The following is a 23,302-nucleotide window of genomic DNA, read 5'->3' as shown; positions in this document are numbered from 1 at the left end:
GATGTTCATTGCCCTACAATGATGATAATAAAAACTATAAAAACATTATTGTTATCAAACGACGATAAGAATGTTTTCGTTTTGTCCCATAGTGTCGTGATTAGGACCGGTAACCATAAAAATAATATACGATCACAGTTATCTATTGTCCCACACGCCTACGACGTCGCATTGGATTGTTTTGAATTTTAACGGTTTACGACCACCGCTACTCATACTGGAGCGCTGTGCCTGTATCTTACCTACCGAGGGCGTGCACGAGAACCACTCTAACACCCGAGTACCGACCGACAAATAACATAAACAGTAAACACGCTCCAGAACACCGGTTTACCGTGACCTAATCGTGCTTTGCTGTATATACTCTCGTCGTTTGTTTCTCGTCGAGTCCGCTCTCCGGTTCCTGTGGTTCCGATTAATTTTTTTATCCTTTTTCCAACGCGAGTGTTCCGAAGGAGGATTCCGTCCAGCAGTGTCCCGAAACCGACGTATACAGATTTCTGTGGTCATGATGCGCCGGCGGTTGAGTTTCATCGGCAGTGGCGAGTGTTGCGAACCGGAGGCGCTCACCGAGTGCATCGTCGAGTCCGACATCCAGCGGCAGATACGCGACAGGTTCGACGAAGAGTGTCCGTACTCGTTAACTAGGAAGTCGGTACGGAACAGCCCTCGGGCCCGGAACTGCAACTCGCAAGTATGGCAGGTGGCTGTCAACACGGTGGCCAAGAAGCGCGACACGCTAAGGCGTAGCGTCAGCTCGGTGTTCAGGTCTATGAACAAACTCAGGACCGGATTCAAAGTGGCCGCTCAGGTATGTCGTGAAGCAGTGGTGATATGATTGGTGTTTAAAATGTCATTACATTTTACGGTCACGGTTGATCGTATTAAACGACGTTTACAAAATAATATTCGTTTTAATACGTAAAATAAAAAAAAAAATGTCTAGCAATACAAGGCGATTCATTGATTTAAATTTAACTAATTTTTTTACTCATTTAAAATTTACACAGGTACATATTTTACTAATATAAAAATTATCTGATTTAATTAAATTTAAGTATTTTTGAGTTAAAAACAAAATTATTGCTTAAATTATTGAACCCGTTTTTTTAAATTTTTTTAATAAAAAAAAAACTTTTTCAACCCTAGTTTTTCATTGACTGATTTTTATCATAGAAAAAGTAATCGCTATACCTACACAGCAATGCAATACAAATATTATTAAAAAACAAATTTTTTAGCCACGTTATTATTACATTATAATTTTATCTAAAACAAAAAAAAATAAAACGCACTTAATGATATTTTTTAGGTAATATTATAATTTATTATAGGCCATTATATATAATTGGTATATACCTCTGATGTCAGTTCAAATTAGTCTTACACTTCTCAGAACCTTCAGTTATTACTTATTTGATATAAGAGTCTAAACACCTTCATGGCTTCATATCAATCCTCACCATAATTTTATAATTGGGGACTTAATTCAATACTTTATCACTTTTAATTGAATACCATAGGACTCGAATAGTGTGTTTGCTGCGCTTGCTGTTATACTACTAAAACTTTATTTCTACTACCACTGTTTGATCAAACTTGATTATGTTTCAGAAATTACGACCGTCGACTAGACGTCGTTTCAAATTGGACGAGTCACCTTTGACTCCCAACACACCTAGAACACGGTCCAAGTGTTTGTTGGGCAGAACGCCTACCAAGATGTATAGTCCTTTTGCCATTGATACGCCACCCTCATTGCGTAGACGATTTGCTTACAGAAGAAATAAAAATATTGAAACTGAAAGGTAATTTATCATGCAAATAAATTGATAAAAATTGATAAGTTTATTTAAATATATCCCTAATACCTAATATAACCTTATGTTATATATACTTATTCAGCGAGTCAATAATCTTATATACAGATGTTTAACATTGCAACTCTGAAGATTTATTTGTTCAAGTATCATTTATTAATTTTATGTTAGCATTAATTAAGATGTCACTTGATTATCTATTCAAAACTTTCTATTCAGAATAGTAAACTAAAAGATTTTATTAAAATTTCAATACTTAATTTGGGTGCAAAACCTAGATTTACATTTTACATGAAATATACCCTTCAAAATGTAAAACTATATAAGTTTAAAAAGTAATTTGATTATTTTTACAGAGATGTTAGTAATATTTTTTAATTGTACTAATTCACATATTTGATTGTTTACAGTAATAAATCAGTGAATGGGAAAAGTGAATCTAACAGTTATGGAATAACAAATAATGAAAATAAGCAACCAAACATTAATTCAAATAAAAAAGATGAAAATTATGGAAGCTTAATTTAAGTATTAATTGCTAAAGAGTACTGCACACTTTTGTATTTTTTGCAGAAAACTTATTAAAAGTATACTGTTTTTGTATACTGGCTATGTTGTTTTTGCATAACACATTTTACGTATTATTTTTGTACTATCTATTTTAATTTTTAAATATTTAAATTAATGTTCCTTTTCAATATAATTAGAAAACATGGCAATTATATATTTTTTTTTTTCATATACATATAATTTATTTGTTTCAAATATTTACTATTATGGTTGTTTTCTTTTTTGGTAACTAATAAATATTTTCAAAAATTATTTGTTAAGTAGAAATTAATATTGTTGTGTCCACTTTTAATATTTATTTATAGACTCAAAACATTTGATTAAAATCTGTCTGTAACAATTTCATAACAAAAGTGTATAACTCAATGTCAACCATATTTTGATCTTATTTCATAATTCATTCATGAATTTAATAAATAATAACAACATATTACAGAATGATTCTAGAACCATTCTATCTTATTTCGTAATTTTTTGTGATGGACAATATCACATTACTACTCTACTTTCAATACAACTATTAGTACCATTATAATTTGATTAAAGTATATTTTCTATGTTTGAAAAAACAACAATTCTTTTTTATGTAGCTATTAAATATTTATTTTAATACATTATTATGTAACAGTTTTATACTTCACATGGTTCAATATATTTTATTTGATTTTCATGTAACATTAAAAATAAAAATAATATTGTTTATTTATAATAAATTATGAATAATATTAATAATCACTATAGATTCTTTTCCAAACTAATATATTTTAGAATGAAAATTTAATCAATCTGTAATTGCTTGAATGTACCATTCATGTCTAACTCATCTGTTTTTGTATGTTCTGGTCGTCTTGACAAGTCGGCCTTTGGTCGTGCTTCCAGCCATTCTTTGTTAGCCATCAAAAGGTCCAACATATCCTCTGAAAGGAAAAATATAATTTTTGAATATCAATACAGATAAAAATTTCTATTACACAGATACCTATACAAAATTATATAATTGTATGATCTATGAACCTATATATTGCTCGAAACATAAGTACCCCGCTGTTGACACAGGCACTCAAGCATTATATATGTACCTACTACATATTAAAATTTGGTACACCTCACCTTCATATTTTTCAAGATTTCCACCTGTACCGCCATATATGTCTGGCAATACGTCTTTTGGGATGTACTGGTACAAATCTTCCAATGAATCGTGTACAAATATCTATATAACAAAATAAATAGATAATGATGTAATATTTTTTTTTTTCATTATGTAAACATAAAAACATTTTACTATTTAAGTATTAAAAGTGGTAAGAGTATTTTATGTTTTTGTGAAAAGTATAAACAATTAATGATAAGTTGGTATAAGCAAACTAAGTAGTTTGTTTACTGTAAACGCAAACCTGTAAGTATTAAATACAAATGATAGAAGTGGATAATGGTTATACGAGTATATGATAGGAATATTTAAGGTGCTTTGGAAACATTTTTGATTTACTGATATTTCAATAATACACCGTTATAGTCTTACAGACATAGTTATCCAAACTTACTCTGTCTCTGATTTTGTTCGACACAAATAGCTTGAAGAACGTGATGAGGCGGCTCATGAACTTGGGCGGGTTTATGTAGTGAACAGTTTTCACTCGCAGCGGAAACGAATCCTGTAAACGGGAAATAATTCTGTTTATACATGATATAAATAATATATGATTTATTTTCCTAATGTTTTGGGCTGGCCGAGCGGGGTAAAAATTTAAATCGAAAATAATCTTCAACTTTGTATAATATGACAAACCACCCAGGAACTCGGGTAGGCCACAAGTGAATTGTCATATTTTATGAAGGGTATAATTTTCTGGGCATTAAGAAAAAAAGTGTCCAGTAAAAATGTATAGCTATATTGGTTATTATAATAATATCCAATATAATGAAACGAAATATATACTCACGATGCAACATCTCAACAGATTTTTTGTTAAGGTTGGCGTAAAGGCCATGAATTGAGCTAGTCGGATATGCTTCAAGTCGTACAGGATGATGTTACCGTACATGGGCTCCAATTTCAGTTGCAAATCAAGAATAGCGATGGATACTTGACAAAACAGCATAACGTCATATTTGTCATCGTCCGACGATGGTCGGGTCGTGGTACAGAAAATTCGGTTACCCTCCGGCGTTAGTTTTGGGAACAGACATACGGATCTGTAAAAGTGTAAAACAATCGGTAATTATTATCATTCTTATAAGGGTAGTTCGTAGGTATATACAGGATCAGTGCTGAATCCAGCCGTGGCACTATATGAATCTCGTATGTATTTATACCTAGCTTTTAAATAAAACAATTACTTGACATACTATTACATAGGTAGTACGAGTAGGACTATAGGAGTAGTACGTATATTAAATAATTTGTATAGACGTAAGTCGGTAATAAAGTTTTAAATATGATGCAGGTGGGGGGGAGTTAGAATTCAGTCGGCTAACTACCTCATTTAACAATTATCGAGAAATTCAAAAAAAAAATTTTCTCTAATAGCTATAAATAATTTTTCAATCATTGGGTGTTCGTGGATTAATGATGTACCTACAAAATGTAATAATTTGGATGCAAATTTTACATGCACTTAAATATTGAGCACCAACAATTTAAGAAATTGAGTCAAGTCATTAAACACCAACCCATAAGTAGGTATTAACTATGATTAATTTTATTTTAATGGTGTGGTCTTAAATTAAGAATTCTTCGTTTAAAATTTAGACGAGAATGGGGCAGCGTCAGCACTCAGCATTCTAATTCCAAATTTTAATCAATAGATAAAATGGCTTGTAGTATATTAATAATTTTAAATAGGTATTATAATTTATTGTGTAAAAATATAATAAGCAATATTAATTTGTAATAAGTTAGTAGTTACCCTTGTTTAGTAGCTTCTTTCAGCTGTTCTCTAGTAAAAGAGCCAAAAAATTCTGGAAATTCTGCTCGTGCTACGAAATATGATTCAATAACTTGCTTTGATCTTTGCAAATTATACTTGCATCCCGTTATAAAATGTGCTAACCATTTTCTATCTGCAATTTAAATACATTTAGGTATGCGATTAGATATATATTTTTTTTATAATAATTTTATACATCTGTAATAAAAATTATTATTATTACAGTAATACCTAATAGTAACAACTATAGTAAATATATATTATAATTTATATTTATATACCAATAGCTAATAGTGCATAATTTTTAATAAAATAGTTACCTAATAATTTCTGTTTAATTAATAGTTACTAATTACTACCAAAATAATTATTACAAGTTATATTAAAACTATTATTAGAATTTAAAACTAGAGTATCTATAGGTAGTGAAAATTATAATATTTTTTATTCATATATATATTATAATAATATAAATTTATGTAACAACTTACTATAGTTACTAAGTTAATCTAGGTAGATGTTCAAGAATGTCTTCATAGTATGGAAATTGGGAAGGGGATAGGGAGTAAGCAATTCTTATAACTTGTAGCTTTTAAAACTTTTTTTAGTATTTTATATAAGTATTTAATTAGTATATAATTGAATTAACTGTTTCTGATGAGTGATGGCAATTAAACCATTTAAAATTATTAATAATAAAATTATTTATGTTAGATCTTAAATGGTATATTTTTACTAATTTATTTTTTAAGTTATTCAATTTTAATACATTTTTATTATATTCCATTGTATTATTATTGCCTATGTGGTTATAATTTTCTATCCATAACATTTGACGTCATACACTCATACCTACATATATTTTCCGTATAACTAACGCATAAAACAGCACATTTTACATTCAGTGTAATCTATTTTACTTAGTTGTTTTTAATGTTGGAATTAGAATATAATTTGAACAGCTGTTATCAAATATAAATGTAATAATATTATTTAGGGCCCTTTAGGATTTTTTAATACATTAATTTTAAAACAAGTTATAAATATTTTAAAATATTATTTATATTATAATCAATGATAATATGGATATTATAAAATTTGCTATATTAATATTATGCTATGTATTAAGACGGGGTCACAAGGACAACACATCATGTGGATACGACTTGTCTTGGGAATGATTCATTAATTCATCATTCATACGAAATAATTAACTATAAATTATAATATACTTACTCATTTTCTCATTTAACATAGTATAGCAAACAAGTAATGTGAATAGACTATAGGTATTACAAATATTATAATAAAATTATTTATGATTTTCATTTGCTAACCGGAAATATTCTTGTAAATTGTAGTAGGTATTAAACCCATAAATGCACAAATCATTACTCAAGCCTCAAGGTATTCATATAATATTATATTAAATTCGTGCAAAAATTGTCGTTGTACCTATACGATAGGAAGGTACATACTTCTATTATACCGGTATGATAGTATATCTATATACTATATATAATATTACAAATTGTCGTTGACCTTATAGTTATTGTTTAGTCCCAGAAATCACTTTTTTCCTTCAACTAATTTTAACTATAATTTATATTTTTTTAGACGAGGACTTGAAATATATTATTCATGCAAAATATATTTTAATAAGCAAAATCCCACGGGGTAAAAACACCCACTCAATAGACAATAACTCTGATAATATCTGTACCTATGTAAGACAAACTGGATAATATAGTTTATTATTCTGTGCTTTAATGCTTAGACGTAAATTTAATTATATATTCAAATAATGTAAACGTATAAACGTAATATGTTTTACCTTATAGGTAATATACTCAATCACAGCTAGTACAACGATGTACAATATACAAATATATAGTTAATAAATCAAACCATAATGATTTACTTTGTACAATATTTGAATATTTATTATTTATTTTTATTAATTTAATAATCCAATAGTTACTTTATGCTTTTGTATAATTTGGTAATTTATAAAAAATACCAAAACGGTATTAAATCCGTTTAAAATTAAAATTAAATATATTGTCATTTATCACATGCAGTGACATTAGTATCTGCTTATTACATTACTTATTTAAAATAAACTATAACTCTATAAGTAGTATAAGTAATGACTTTAATAAAAAATAATTATTATATGTTTATATTTTGTATTATATCGAGGTGGAAATAAAATGACAACTAGGTATACTTATTATTGCCATTTTATCAAGGTTATTTTTGTTTATATTAATTATAAGAGATATTGAACGCAGGCAACTAGGTATAGGTTTATATATCTACTGCTAAAAAGTATACCTAGCTATTTACTTTTTAATCAAGGAAATATAATGCTGTAAAACGTGTTTCGTGTGTTTGTTAGTGCAGTTACAATTAATGCATCTATAGCAAGTTCAAACTCAAAAGATTACAATATTGTTAGTACCTATATTACCTATAGTATAGTATATAATATGTACCTAGCTATTTGCTATTATAATTTATAATATAATAAGTATAATTATTTATTTAGATAATAAAAAAAACCGAATATCTCATGAGTAGGTATAAAAATATAATCATACTGGCATGTTTTTATCGTATAGGTATTCGTTATTTATGTTATTATTATTTTTTATTTAAATGTTAAATTGTAAGTGCAATTGGAACATATATATTTTATGTACTTAATATTATAGTAATAGTACTATAATATTGTTAATGTGTTGACTTTTAACAAAATTCAAAACTGTTTAATATTTTAAGCTTGCAGTAAAAGTAAATAGATTTATTACGTATTTTCTGGTAAATTAACGAAAACAATTATTATCTTATATATAAAGTTGTAACCATACAAAGAATTTATGCATATTTAAACTAAAGTTGTACACTTGTACTTTTCCACCCTATATTTTTTAGTATATTTCCCACATCCTAAGATACCTAATATATTTGTGTAAAGTCATTATTGAGTTAATATACTTTACTACTTATTAGGTAGGTACACATTATTAGTTATTAATTAGTACCTTAGATATCTATTTAATATTTATTTATATTAACTTGTTGGTATTAATATAAGTGTAGTTGTGTTAATGTATAATATATTCAATATTATATAATAGAAGCAGAATGCCAAGTAAACTTTTAAGTTTTATTATTTTTTTAATGTAGTGATAATAATAAAAAAAAACAAGTTTTTATAATAAGTATAAATAATAAAGTATTTTGAATTTGAATTTTTAAATTTAACTAGGTATATAGGTAACTAAAAAAGTTTTGGAATATGAAAGTACCATAACAATAATATAGTATTACTGCTTTTAAGAAATCTAAATACAATAATAATTCTTCGATGCTATGATAAAATCATTGGTTGACTAAGTTTAATTGATCAAATCTTGATATTTATCGAGCCATCTAGGTATGTACAAACACATATGTTATATATAAAAAAAAAAAAAATCAAAAACCAATTTTGTGCTGACACGAATATATAGTAGGTAAAAATACTGCGGTATTTAATAAAACGCCCTTGAAAAATGCAGACTTGAAATTTATATTTTATAACTATTTTAAATCCTGTTGTGTTCGTTTTTATTTTCGCGAAACTAAATATTACCCCGGAAACTGTCAAGTGTCTGGAGATCAAGGTATCCCACTTTAGTAGTTTAGTAGCGTGGGCATTTCATTTTATTTTTTAATATGTATGGTACTATACATTATGTCTACCTACACCAGCTACACCACAGCCGTTCAACTAATATACAGCGTGGAATTATATTGCATATGGACTTCCTATAAGTCTATACGTCTATGATTATATACAAGGGCACCCATATGTCCAAACCTAGGGGGTGACAATTATAAAATAAAATTGTTTTCATGGCACATAAATGTATTTATATACCTAATACATATACCTATATATATGTAACTGATTGATCGGCATACCTAATGGCTAATAATATTGTATTACGATTTACGACGTAAATATAATTTAAAATAATTAATTATAAAATTATTTATTAAAAATAATTTATTATTCATTAAATAACAATAATTTTTCTAGGGGGGTGATATGTCACCCATTTGCACCCCTTTAATAGGCGCTCTTGGATATATCTACACGCATATATCATGATGACATGATAAATATATAATACATAATCATCAAATACTGATGCATATATGATGTTTGCTTCTGTGCATGAGTTCCTCGCAATTTTGTATTCCATTGTGATTTATTATATGACAGTATTATTATAAACTTAAATAAATTTCAGAATAATCAATTGTAACCAACTTAAATGATTTTCAAACACTTATTAAATATCTAAGTTATTTTAGTTATGTATAAAAAAAAATGGTGAATAATAATATAATAAGATTTGTATGTGTGTTTAGTGTATATTATTAAGCGTGAGGTTAGAATATCCTCAATTTTTTTAAAGCCTTAGATATTAAAAACTGTATGACTTGATGCGATTGTTTTTCTCAATTTTAGTGAATACTGAATAGTGACTGTAGTAAATAGTAATTAATAAATTAAATGTATAAAAATGACGACCTTTCCTTAAATTAAATTTTAGATTTATAGATTCATTTTTTAATCCGTCGCATATTTAACTACACGATAATTAAGTTCCTATTAAAAAAACTGTAGTACTGTACTACCCGCTTTTTGCTGTATATTAATTAAGATTAAGTTAAGAGACGAACTTGTATACACATTTTAAAAAGTTTAAATGCATTTATTTTATTTAAGCTCCATATTTTTATAGTCGTGTAGGAACTGCACATATGTATTTTTTACTGCACTCTAAAATAAGTGTCGTGCACAACATTATTATGATATTTCTTAGTTTTAGCAAAAATATTATTTTCTTAATACGTTTAGACAAATGTAGTTAATATTTTCTCATAATATAGATAAACTGTGTTAATACTTTAGGTATGTCCATTATATCGTAGAGTCGTACAGTCATAGCCTTTAAGCCTATTTTAATGATGTCATTTAATATATACCTAAAACTAAGTTATTATAACTCACCAGTAATATTAGGTAAATGTGGTTGTTTGGTCAACCATTCCATGAGTTGAGTGACATCTTCTTCGAGTTTGTATAATGGTTGATAGAAATCTTCATTCTTTATGAATTCGATTTGAGTTTCGTTTGGTGGTATAAGATACATATTATGTTAGAAAAAATATTACGTTATAAATAATTTATTTATATTTTAATTGCTAAAGTAGCAGATCAAACGGCGTCACGTTGAATACTGTGGTTAAAAGACAATACAATATATAATATATAGCGTGTATGTTTTAAAAACATTCAACTATATTATATATATATATATTCATATAGACTCGTCAACCTTCTTACTGATTCTGGTTTTATTTTCTTCCACTAAAAAAGTTAATATAGGTACCTGTTATTGTCGATCTATATATGACTATATATAAAAAGCCAAGACTGGTCACCACTGGAGAAGGGCGCATGTGCCGTGTATTCATTGTTCGTAATTCAAAACTCAAATATTATGCTACATGTTCCTATGTTCGAGTTGGTAAAAAAATAGCCAAGAAAGTTCTATTGTAGACGCCTTTGTTTATGTATTAATGTTCGTGAACATCAGTCATATTTCATTCAGAATTGAGAAAAATAGAATCTATAAATTCAGTATAAAAATAAATAAATTAAAATCGAGAATTTTTTTAATATCCAACGACCACATCATCAGTGGTATATCCTATAAGTATTATATACATAAATATTGAATAGGGTAGTAAAAAACTATTATAAAATCTGTGCACAAAAAAATAGATAATAATATTAAACTTAAACTTCTTAACAGAAATATAGTATACTGAATAAATAAACTATAAATTATACCTAATAAAATTTAACATTTTATCACACATATAGATAGTTGGGCTTACTCTTTATTGTTTACACTAGGTATTATAAAAGATAAAAATCAACTAACCAAACCATAAAGTAATAATTATAATAATTAATAATACTTTAGAATATATTTTTTTATTTTAAAACATCAGAAGTAACAAAAATTGTTTGTAACAACTACAATAAAATCTATTACATAGTTAATATAGGTACTATAGTCTAGGTACTATCTACCTACAGTCTACTCTATTTTGCATTTTATGATTGATGGCCAATCAATATCAACTTTTTTTTTTCAATAACCAATATAATAACCTATATTAACATAACACTAATTCCTTGTTATTATATCATATTATTTATAAAAAATTAAATTTTTGGAACGTATAATATTTATAGTGGATTCTTTATTTAATAAACTTCTATTTATGAAATCATAACATTTTCATTCAAAAACATTTATAATTAACGAGTTAAATATTTTTAACAAACTAATTTTATGTTATTTTTTACAGCAAATTTAAAATGTATTGTATTGTTACATATTTCTGAAGTCTACGAGTCTACCTATCAGATATAATATAAGAGCTAGTAAACAGTAAACACACGACCATAACTCGTTAAGTTGTATTACATTATATACATTAGGCCTTAGATTAAATTACCTAGTATAATATTGTACTATCTTAGATTATATTGCTATCGATGTTGTATGTATATATTGTATAAGCAACAATTTATCAATAATAAAACCAGTATTATACTAATATATAATATATTATATATTATTATTTGCATTCTACCTTTCGTACATTTAAAATAAGTTTTTTAATTGAAAAAAATATTAATTTATTTTTAATGAAATTTCTACTTGATTATATTCTTTGAATAACGTTTAAGTTCGTTAATTAGAGATTACATTTTAATTTAAAATTCAAATACGATCATAAATTAGGTATAATGTAAAAATATCGAATCTGAACACACACACACACACACACATATATATATATATAATAATTATATATTTGAGAAATATTTAAAAAATCTGATTTAGGTATTTACAAAATAATGCTGATAGTTGGTACTTTTATATTTCAATTTTAAGTATAAATCTAAAATCTTAATTATACTTTCAATATTGAAGTGTCGTAATTGTATCCACATAATCTGTGACTTGAAAAAAAATCAGTAAATATTTACCTAAACATTAAGATTGAGAATATTTTTTATGAAACAAGAAAATGGCTAATGGTTTATATAGTATTATAGTAATAATATTTACTGTGTTAGTGTTATTACATTTTATTATCTTAGTGCTTAGTCCTTAGGTAATTTATAGTTTATTCATACCTACTTATATCGTTATCTTATCGTAAGCGGATTTAATAATTGTAGAGCATATAAAATGCTCCACGAGGTTATTATGTCAAAATAATTAGATATATACGAGTAAACATAAATATGCAAATCATCATATGTCATCACAATCTTAAAAAATACTTATATAGGTATATATATGTATGTAGAATTATCACATATCTTTGTATAAACCAACACGGCTACAGTGTTGTAAAAAGTATTTTTTTTTTGTATTAAACAATTTTAAATATACCTATTTTTTATCATACACTAATTTTCTATTTTTTAATAAAAGTAAAGCTTGGCTTGTATGTTTCAACTAGGTATAAAATAAGTTATTTACAAAATAGTAATTACTTAAAAATAATTATGAACTGTAGAACTATATGGAAACTTGTTGGTTGTTAATATTCAATATTGTTATACCTTATTATTTATTAACAAACAATATTACCTATTATAATATTTATTTATCAGTTAATATTAGTGATGTATAAAAAATTTTTAAATAATCATCAATATAAATACATTTTACTGATGAAAGTCTTGTTATTTATTTAAGATAAATTTAAATTATTATATACCTACGTATCAATGTATCAATTGTATCATAGGTATGTATAAGATATACCTAAATGTTTATTACATTTCAATTTCTAACACATTGTTCGGAAAAAAAGTAACTATTTTAACTTTTAAAGTAATGTTATTCTTACTTAACTTAGAGTGTATATACTTATATAATATATATCCTGCAGGCTGCAATGGAGTAATTAGGAATTTTTCTTGGCGGGAAAGGGGGACTAAAACTTTTTAATTGGAGATTGTAAGCTGTAAAATTTTTATCACATAAAAAAAAAAAAAAAAATAAAACCTTAAACTCTACTAAGAACACAATTATTTATAGTATTTATTGTTGGACTACCTATACATATTGAAAAATATTAGTAAAACAAGGCTCCGGGAGGATCTATAACTTTCACTCCCTAACGGCCCTGGTCCTGGTGATATGATATTTTAAATATAATTTATTATAAAAATCACTTGAAATGTATGAATAATTACGAGTTCTACTTGATATATAAATAAATATGGTAATCTATTTGAAAAAATAAGCAATAATAATAATAGTTCTTATAAAAACTAAAAAAATCGTTCTTTTTTATAACAATTGGAAAAAAAAATATAAAAATTACATAAATAATACACAAAAGTAAAAAAATGTAGATTCCTGTTGTACTGATATCATATTTTCTAATATTGTCTTTAGTTATATTCCTATCTGAACAAATTTTAAAACAAGTACTGTACTTGGAAACACTTTTTACTGAGATGTGAATTTCGACAGTATTACAATATTGTTATTAGGCCTAGCCGTATATGGGTTAAGGTTAATGCATCGATGCCGATTAAAAAATGTAATAAATTTGTGTAACGTATCACATAAATAGTGTCTACGTACTAGGTACACGTGTGAGTCATTAGTCATGAATATAATTGTATATATGGCATATGCGTAAGTATAATATAGTTTTTAAGTCATATTTGATAAATCATATATGGTTTGAAATATTTACTCTGGGCTGTATTTTCCATGTACCTACACCGAAAATATTTGTAAATTTGCATTTGTTGTTATGAAAGTCTATGTAAATTAAATCAATGTCAGCTATAAATAAAACAAATTGGTAGTTGGATTTCTGCACGAAATAAATCATAATAGGTGTTTTGGTAATAATAACAAAATTATATGAAAATAAAGTAGGTATCCCAACCTCTATTTTTTCTTTAAAAAATAACTAATTTAAATATTAGTATATTGATAGTTATAGAAATTTGACATTTGTAGTAGGTACTACTGGTACTATGGGTACACTTAAGATCTATATTTTTAATTATTTAGATTTTTATATGAATTAAAAAATAAAAAATAATCTTTTTTAAGTTTTTTTTTGTTTTGGAAATGTTGACGTATTTAATCAAAATTTGAATAAATGTAGTTTTGATTTACTAGAATGTATATACTTTCTGAATATTAAAGTCAAAATGGTTTTAAAAATATAAATTATAATGTTTATGTATATTGGATCTAGTGTATCTATAATGATATTATTTTTGTTTTAGTGTACACAGTACACTGTAGATTCATCTTATAAGTTATTTTATATTTCCCCCACCCGTTTAGTCCGGCCCTGTATAGCATTATATTGAATATTAGATACTTAGTTACTTACCTAATACCTACCTAAACAAAACTCAGATGAAGATTGTTTTGATGATTTAATGTGATGATATTTTTTCATGTTTACTGTAGCTATAAAGTATAAATATACAATAAATAATATAGATACCTACCATTATTATTGGAGTCATGAGCTCATCACCCGGAGGACACCAATACATTAGCCCCGACGAGATCAGTTAGGTATACCATAATGGCTTTTGTGTATCTTAATTTTGTCACAGGCGTAGCCAGGATTTTTTTTCAGGTGGGGCTGATCAATTTTTGTAAAATACAACCTAAGATTTTTGTTGCGATTTGTATAGACCATTAAAAATTAAAATTATTTTTAAATTTTCTTAATATTTCAGGGGGTCAGCAGCCCTCTCAGTCACCGCCTGGCTACGCCACTGAATTTTGCTCTCTCTTAAAAAACATATATTGAACATTTGAAACTTATTACCGTTTAGTGTTTAGGTACTACGATTTAAGATTTAGAGTTAGAGTATTTGGTATTAGCTATTAGATACCATACCAATCTTAAATTTTTAAATCGTGGATATTTTTTAATACTTATATAGTTACTAGGTACTTTACTAATTAGTTACGAGGTACCTACCTAATTATTATTATCATTACACAGGTAATATTTTAAATACATTTTTAATAATAAGTAGGTATATAATAATATTATATAAACACACTTACACACACACACACACACGCGTGCATAGGTATATATATATATTTTATGAAATGTTATTAATGTCTACACTGTTTGAATGTTCGATACAATTATTGATATAGCAAACCGTGAACAATTTATGATAAGTGATAACCATATGTGGGTTCTGGCCACTGGGTACCTCGTACCTATTATTATTTAATAGTATTGTTGTTTAAATATTTTTTTGGTTTTTGTTTATATTGTTTTGTTATTGTTATTACGTATTATTGTATTTTTTTTTATTATTATTTATTAGTGTTAATTATATTTTATAAGTACATCATCATTTACCTGTATATTACCTACTATAATATATTATTCTTTACTTGCCGATGACTGAATTAATTTAAGAAATATGTTGGTGTTTAATTAGAATTAAGATAATTCCGCCCAACTTGCTGTTTAGGTAAGAAATATAATTATGTTTTGATTAGTCATTGCTTCTGTTGTTACTATATTTTGTCAATAAGGTGGTTAGAAGGTTATTTTTTATCGATGTATGAACCAATTATTAATCATATATGTGATATAAATTGTTTTAATTAGTTTTACCAACTAGCCAATGTAAAACAAGAAAAATAGAATAATTGATCATGCGTTATCATAAATATTTTCTAAACCATACTAGTATAGATTTGTGTGTGGTGCGAATGGTGTAGCTCATATCGTTGGTTTCTTATAAATTACAGACCTTTTAATGCTAATTAAACGTACCATCATTTAAATTATGTTTATTTAATGTTATCATTTTTTTGTTTTGTTTTTTATCATCAGCTCTATAACAATTTAGTAGGTTGGAAAAAAATATTTAATTTTAAACTTGTATATTTAATAGTAAATTTATCTAACTAAGTAGATTATAAATTGGGCAGGTATCTATATTGTAATAGGCATACCTTTTTATTTATTGTATTCATTATTGATCTATTTATTTTTATTGCATTTTATAAATATTTAATATTAGGTACTAACTATCATATTTAATAACTTCAATTAGAAACAAATAATTAAAAGTACTTTTAAATTTGAATTTTAGGCAATAGTTAATAGTTCATTGTACTATAGTTATACTGAAATATACATTGGGAATGGTAGATATTTATATTAAAAAAATAACAACTGCCCTATTTTATTATTTACCTACTATAATTAATATTACTAAGAAGCACCCTTTATTATTACATTATGGTAAATCATAAAATTACTCAAGTTATATATTTTTTATATTATTTTAAACAAGATTAGGTACGAAAAATGTTGGTTTTTTGAAGATAAGTGATAGGAAGTTTGCTATTAGAAAATATTATTTATTAAATAAAGATCATAATTCACATTGTTTGTTTAAAAAACAAAAATATTCCTCTAGAACTTACCTAAATATTAGGTAGTAGATAAGAAAAAACTTATAGGTGAAAATATACCTAGTTCCTATAATATTATTATATATTTTAAAATATAATTGAATAAACCTGGTTAATTGATCTCAATACCTACATAGTAGTATTGATATTAATAGGATAGGTGAAGAATAAACTAATAAAGAACTTGGTAGGTATTGTGGATAAAGTGGTCTTGTTCTCTAAATGTTTGATTACATGTCAATACAATAAGTAAACAACTATGAACTCATAAATAATTTTTTTTTTTTTAATGAGACCCTGAAAAAAGGGTTGAAACAGACATTTTCCTTGTATCTGCTTGTATGTATTGATTTTTAGGTTTCAACTAACGGCTAACTTACTTAAAAATTGTTTCAGATATGAGTAAAAGAAGTTTATTTTTAATAGCATTTATTTTCTTCATTAATGTTAAATTAATTCAATGTAATGAATTACCACTATGTTACAACCAGCCTGCAGAATCTTGTCCATTACAAAATAAATGTAAATGTGTGAAAACTGGTGAATCGGCATTATTTTGCTGCCAAGTTCAGTCAAATGAAGATTTGATAAAAAACTTTGAGTGTTCAGGTATAGAATAAATTATTACTGCATGTAACATTTTTAATGCACTTTGATTCAAAATTAATTTGCTTTGTAATAAAATAACACTACTCATTTGGGTAGTTTTTGTATAAACTTTATATTTAAAAATGGGGAAAACTAAATATTCAGGATTAAGAATTTTATCTGTTTATTTTATTTTATTTATTTTTATAGTTGAAACATAGTTTTAAAATTTAAGCTTGATATAAAATATGTGATATACCTCACACAGTCTTTGTATGATTGCATATTAAGAGAACATCATACCCAAATGTGCTGTCTTTGTCTTACAAACGTTAAATATGGAAAATTTCCGTTCAGCAGAATCAATTTTATGCTATTTGCTTCAATATTAAAGTAAATTTACCTATTATCAATAAAAACTATAATAATAAGTAATAATATTATATAGAGAATCTCTCAGGTTTTTATTGATATTTTAATTTTTAAGTGAGTTATCAGCGTTTTGAAGTTTTAATATTTTATATAACTATTACTCTCCTTAAAATAAAAATATTAATAAAAGCCTATGAGATGCCCTAGATAATATTATTACTTTTAAGTTTGATAATAGATAAATTGACTCTAATATTAAAGTTAACAGCATAAAATTGATTTCGATAAACGTAAACTTGTTATGTTTTATGTTTATAAGACAAAGACAATACATACGTGCATGACGTCCTTTTAATATTCTTTAATCAACAACATTTCTTTTATTCATATTCAATTCCTTTTATAAAAATAATTATCACATTATGATTTTCTTAATTTAAGGAAAACATATTATATTTACATGTATAGGTATATAAAAAAAATTACTGTAATAAGCTTAACACTTTGACTACTGACATCGACAAATCGTATTTGTTCTATGCGGTGGGTGTCGACAACCTGTATTACTTTCTGACCTCTCCCAATAATACCAGCATACAACAAGTTATTTTTGCTTGCGTCTCCGCACAGATAAACGATTGAAATTGTTTAGTTCCCGGTGGTTTGAGATTCCGGGTATTTTTTATATTTTTATTATACTTACTACTATTATTACAAAAAATACTCCGCACAGGAGAATCGCTCAGGCTCATGCCGCAGTCAAAGTGTTTAGTATATTATATAGATACTAATTTATTTATTTACATTTTAGGTGCTAAGTTATCAACAATTACAGCTTTACACATATACAACATGACAGCTGACAATTTTAATTTTGGAAAATTTTCACCTGAATTAAGCCGTTTGATCTCATTTTCAATTACAAATAGTTATATTAACCGACTTCTTGGTCGTTTAGAGTATATGCATCAAATCACTTGCTTAAATTTATCGAACAATGCTTTTGGTACAGAATGGCAAGATCCTTTAGCATTGGAAAATCTTAAAATGTTAGCTATGTTAGATTTTTCCAATGTAAATATATCAAGTTTACCTACCATAAAAAGTCAAGTGCCAATGTTTTGGCTGGATGTTTCAAGTAATTAAACATTGAACTCATGTGATAACTAAAACTGTTTACTACATTTTTATTTTTTAATGATTTTAGATAACATAAAGATTCATTGTTCAAGTCTTCTAGAGCTTATGGAAAGATCAAGAAATGCCAAGTACAAATTGTACTTTAAAAAATATAATGAAACTTTTTGTATGTCATCACTGTCATTTCATTGGTTCAACTCTACAGAAAAGGTTGCGTTAAATCAAGTGGAAATTATTAACAAGGTAAAATGTATTCTAAAACTATTATTTAATTGAAAATATTTTCAACAAAACTAATTTTTGTTTTTACATTTGTAATTACAGACATAAAAATTTAATTATTTAATTTTTTTTAATAATTTAGCTATATGAAGATTGTCCACGGAATTGTAGTTGTAAATGGCATGGCATAGAAATGGTACAAGAAACAAAGACATTGCATACTGTAGAAGTAGATTGTTCAAATAAACAACTATCAAGTTTACCTGAAAACCTACCAGAGAACACAGTGTTATTAAATGTCACCAATAATAATGTAAAAAATATTTTTATTTTTTTTAAAATATATTTATAATTTTTATAATATTTAAAATTTAAGTATTTTTTTTATACTTGAGTATAACGGTTTTATTGATAACCATTTTTTTTTTTTTTATAGATCACCAATATAGATGTATTGGTATCAGATCAAATTTACAAAACTTTGAGATTTTTTTATGCCGATGAAAATAAAATATCTAACATTTTGTCATTGGAAGGTTCACCTTTTATAGAAAACTATGCTGTTTTGAGTTTGAAACTAAATCAGTTGAAAACAGTAAGTATATTTTCATTTCAATAATTATTATTTAATAATAATTTGCTGATATTTGATTATAAGCAATGAATTTACTGGTTTTACAATGCTATGTTGATTTTTGTCTGATGTCATTTTTATGTTTAGGAGCAATAAAAATGCTTTAATCTTCAACTTTAAGGGATTGTTACTGGTAGCAAATTGCGTTTGGTTGGTACTGTAAATTCTCTGTCTAAAAGTTTTTGAAGAGTTCCCTCGGGATTTTTTTCAGCAAACTAATTTTATTCATAAACACCTGCACAGTTTTTTGGTATAGACATTTTAAGTTTAAAATTTTAATCATATAAAATATAAACAAATAAATAAAATAACAATCTTTCTTATTTTATTGCTATTAAAAAAATATTAATTGTAAGAACATGAAACTTTTCTCCATTGTGTTTATTGTTATTTTCTATACACAAAGATATTTTCAAATGTTCAGACTATTTTTAAGTTATTTACACCATTATACTGTGTCTGTGCAACAGTTTAAACTTATAAGATAACAACAATAATATTTAATGTAGTAATAAAATATGTTATGTTTATGGCAAAAACTAGTTCAACATACCGTATTATTGAAAGTAATATAAATAAATTATAAATTATTCATGAATATTGACATGTTGAGTACTATCTTCACTAGGAATTGTTTTTTGTATGCAATATAAAAAATTTAATTTAGATTTAATGGAGGAATATACTTTTATAGTATAGTGCTTTAGTACTTTATACTAACCTAACTGCAGCACTTTCATTGTTTATTATTTTTTTTTATCTAAGTATACATTATTAAAGCATATACTTATTATTTATTTTTTTAGTTGCCTATGTATATACTTCAAAATTCCTTTACTAGATTTGAAGGACATATTGTGAACTTGGGTGGAAATGAACTTCAATGTGATTGCAGTACTGCAAAATCATTAAAGGTTTGTTATAATTAAAAAAAAGTGTTAAATTGCAATTGGTTATGATGATTAATATTCCAATAATTTATAAATTAATTATTAACTTAAATACAAATTTAATATTTATTATATATTTCATTATTAATTTATTTTATCATTCTCCAAAATATTTTATTATAATCAGTGTTGTAGTCTTAAAAAATGTATGGGTACACTTTTAAATGATTAATAGAAAATAATGTGGAGAGCTTTGCTCTACTATTAACACAATTTCGTTTATTTTTCTATGTAGATATAATCGTGTATTTTAAGGTGGGTACACCAATGATTACAATATCATACCATTTCTGTTGGTTGCAAGTTATAATTTTTAAATATAATAGCCAGCTCACTTAATTTATTTTTCATCATATCCGTTTTACAGTTGTAAAAAAATTATTTAAATTGTATTTATATTAAAAAAATAATATTTGGTTTATTTTATAAATGATAATTAATGGTATTTATTATTAAATTATATTCAATTATAATAATGCTAATTTAGTACATATTATATTACTAAATTCTTACTTAAAAACGTATTTATTTTTTAATTTTTAATGTTATTGATTAGGTACTGAGTAATATTATTGATTATAAATACTATTATTCACTTTTTACTTTAATTATCAATGGTAATATACGTTATTCATTATTTATTAAATACTTTAAAATGTAAATATAATTATATTATCATTCATTATTTCATTTTTATTATAAATGTTATGTAAGGTTACCTTATTAATTTAAGTTTATTTAATTTCAGATATGGTTATTAACAAATAAAATTCATATTCCAGACTATAATGAAATTTTATGCAGTAATATGCAATACAAATTAAAAGTAAATTCAATTTTAAAATTGTTATTATAAATCTCTAGCGTTAAAATTAATTTTAATTATTCTATATGAAAATTAACTATTGTTTATTAGCGAGTTTATAATTTATAGACTTTTCCAGACTTCGTTGATGCATAGTAAAAATACTAAAATGTATGTTATTTTGACATATTACAAAGATAATTTATAAGTGGTTTTATTCTATTTGGATTTATCGATAAATTAAGATAAAAAAAATTCATAAAACATTTTGGATTACTAAGGATTTTTTAAAATTTTATTGTTATAACAGTGGTGTACACTGGTTGGTTTTTATCAAAGTTAATTATTATCCATTAAAATTTATTTTTGAGAAAATAATCAAGAGTATATGTGATATTCTTAATAATAATTTAATATACAACTTATAGACACATCTGTGGTTTAATGTCATTTTTGATTTCTCAGATTGTCTTATTATCCATGCATAGGCGGATATTTAGACATTTATTTGAGTTTTTAGGAAGGCTAGAATAATCCTAAGTAAAGCAACCTGCAGTTTAAATTTTCTTATAAAGTTTCAATTTTTGAGGCCTATTGAAATCTCCAATTTTTGTCTATGTAGCCATGACAATACAGATTTAATCAATTGGTAATTTTATTGAATAATTCATAGGTAATAGACTTGGATCAAGAATTAGTGTGCATTAAAAATGCTGATTGGACACACTATATGTATTACGTGATTGCTGCAGAATTGTCAGTACTTTTGCTGTTGATTGGAAAAGTGTCATATGATTATTGGGTATTCAAAACAGCTGGATATTTGCCATGGCCTGCGTCCAAAATGCCAAAGCTTCCTTGTGACTGGATATTTGAGTGATGGAATATTGCTTCATGTGCTTAAAAGAAATATTGTAATACACATTAGTAATCTTTAAGAAGACTGTTTTATTATGAGCTATTAATAACAAATACAAACGCTACATATGCTAACAATAAGTTACCTTAGTGCCTTAAACATTGTGCCTTGATATATTATTTATTATATAAGATTATTATATTTATATATTTTAATACTGTTTGAGAAATTTTTCGAACAAAAATTATTTTTAGTTATTTTTTAATATTTACTAATTATTAAGCTTTAATATGGTTGATCAAATCGAAATGTTAAAACAGACTTACCAAAATTGTAAATGTTTTAAATTACTTAAAAAGTTCAGATCTTATTTTATATTTATGTACACAGTGGAGTTTACACTAAAGATATTAAATTAGCTGATCAATAAAATCCTCTATTAATCGTAACTTAAAAATCTCTTTAGTGGGCTACCATGTATTATATATTTTATGTTAAATGTTTACATGTAATTTGATATATTTTTATTTACAGGCTGTGATTGCATTATTGGTTAATATTTTTTTGTTTGTTTTATATATTTTATTGTAACCAAATTTTTATTCATAAAAGTCAAGTTGTAACTAAGTAGATACCTTTACATTATTATATTTTTATTATAGTTATTAATTAATTTAAGGTAATACCGATGTCTTAATAGTCTTATGTATAATGACATTTCGATATATGAAATAAAAACTAAAAATATGTTATGTTTTGAGTTCTATTATGCTGTTGTCAATTGTGTCATTAATATTTATTATTTTTAT

General features: G+C 25.4%; 3 protein-coding genes across 6 annotated transcripts; 2 read left to right on the top strand and 1 right to left on the bottom strand.

Moving 5' to 3' along the window:
- Positions 1 to 217: 217 nt before the first annotated feature.
- LOC132923283 (uncharacterized) lies at positions 218 to 2,831 on the top strand. The gene is made up of 3 exons (XM_060987166.1): positions 218 to 811; positions 1,615 to 1,808; positions 2,231 to 2,831. Exons 1-3 carry the CDS (start codon positions 509 to 511, stop codon positions 2,346 to 2,348), a joined length of 615 nt encoding a protein of 204 aa, XP_060843149.1. The 5' UTR covers positions 218 to 508; the 3' UTR covers positions 2,349 to 2,831.
- Positions 2,832 to 2,971: 140 nt separating this feature from the next.
- LOC132923282 (alpha-tocopherol transfer protein-like) lies at positions 2,972 to 10,639 on the bottom strand. The gene is made up of 6 exons (XM_060987165.1): positions 10,395 to 10,639; positions 5,303 to 5,456; positions 4,337 to 4,589; positions 3,938 to 4,048; positions 3,501 to 3,603; positions 2,972 to 3,307 (listed from the first exon to the last, which is right to left on the bottom strand). The coding sequence occupies exons 1-6, from the start codon at positions 10,534 to 10,536 to the stop codon at positions 3,168 to 3,170; spliced, it is 903 nt and encodes a 300-aa protein (XP_060843148.1). The 5' UTR covers positions 10,537 to 10,639; the 3' UTR covers positions 2,972 to 3,167.
- A 5,031-nt stretch (positions 10,640 to 15,670) lies between these two features.
- On the top strand, positions 15,671 to 23,245 carry LOC132920099 (protein halfway). 4 transcript variants are annotated; one of them, XM_060982177.1, is made up of 9 exons: positions 15,671 to 15,968; positions 17,320 to 17,532; positions 18,695 to 19,021; positions 19,091 to 19,266; positions 19,388 to 19,558; positions 19,682 to 19,840; positions 20,686 to 20,793; positions 21,578 to 21,655; positions 22,308 to 23,245. In XM_060982177.1, the coding sequence occupies exons 2-9, from the start codon at positions 17,322 to 17,324 to the stop codon at positions 22,512 to 22,514; spliced, it is 1,437 nt and encodes a 478-aa protein (XP_060838160.1). In that variant the 5' UTR covers positions 15,671 to 15,968; positions 17,320 to 17,321; the 3' UTR covers positions 22,515 to 23,245. The 4 variants fall into 4 exon arrangements, with proteins under 4 accessions (XP_060838160.1, XP_060838162.1, XP_060838161.1 ...); XM_060982178.1 differs by lacking the exon at positions 15,671 to 15,968 and adding an exon at positions 16,146 to 16,351; XM_060982176.1 differs by lacking the exon at positions 15,671 to 15,968 and adding an exon at positions 16,146 to 16,355.
- The last annotated feature ends 57 nt before the right edge of the window (positions 23,246 to 23,302 follow it).

Source organism: Rhopalosiphum padi, chromosome 2 (assembly GCF_020882245.1).
Source record: "Rhopalosiphum padi isolate XX-2018 chromosome 2, ASM2088224v1, whole genome shotgun sequence".
Taxonomy (NCBI): Eukaryota; Metazoa; Arthropoda; class Insecta; order Hemiptera; family Aphididae; genus Rhopalosiphum; species Rhopalosiphum padi.
The sequence above is the reverse complement of the archived record's forward strand: the minus strand, read 5'-3'. Positions and strand labels throughout refer to the sequence as shown.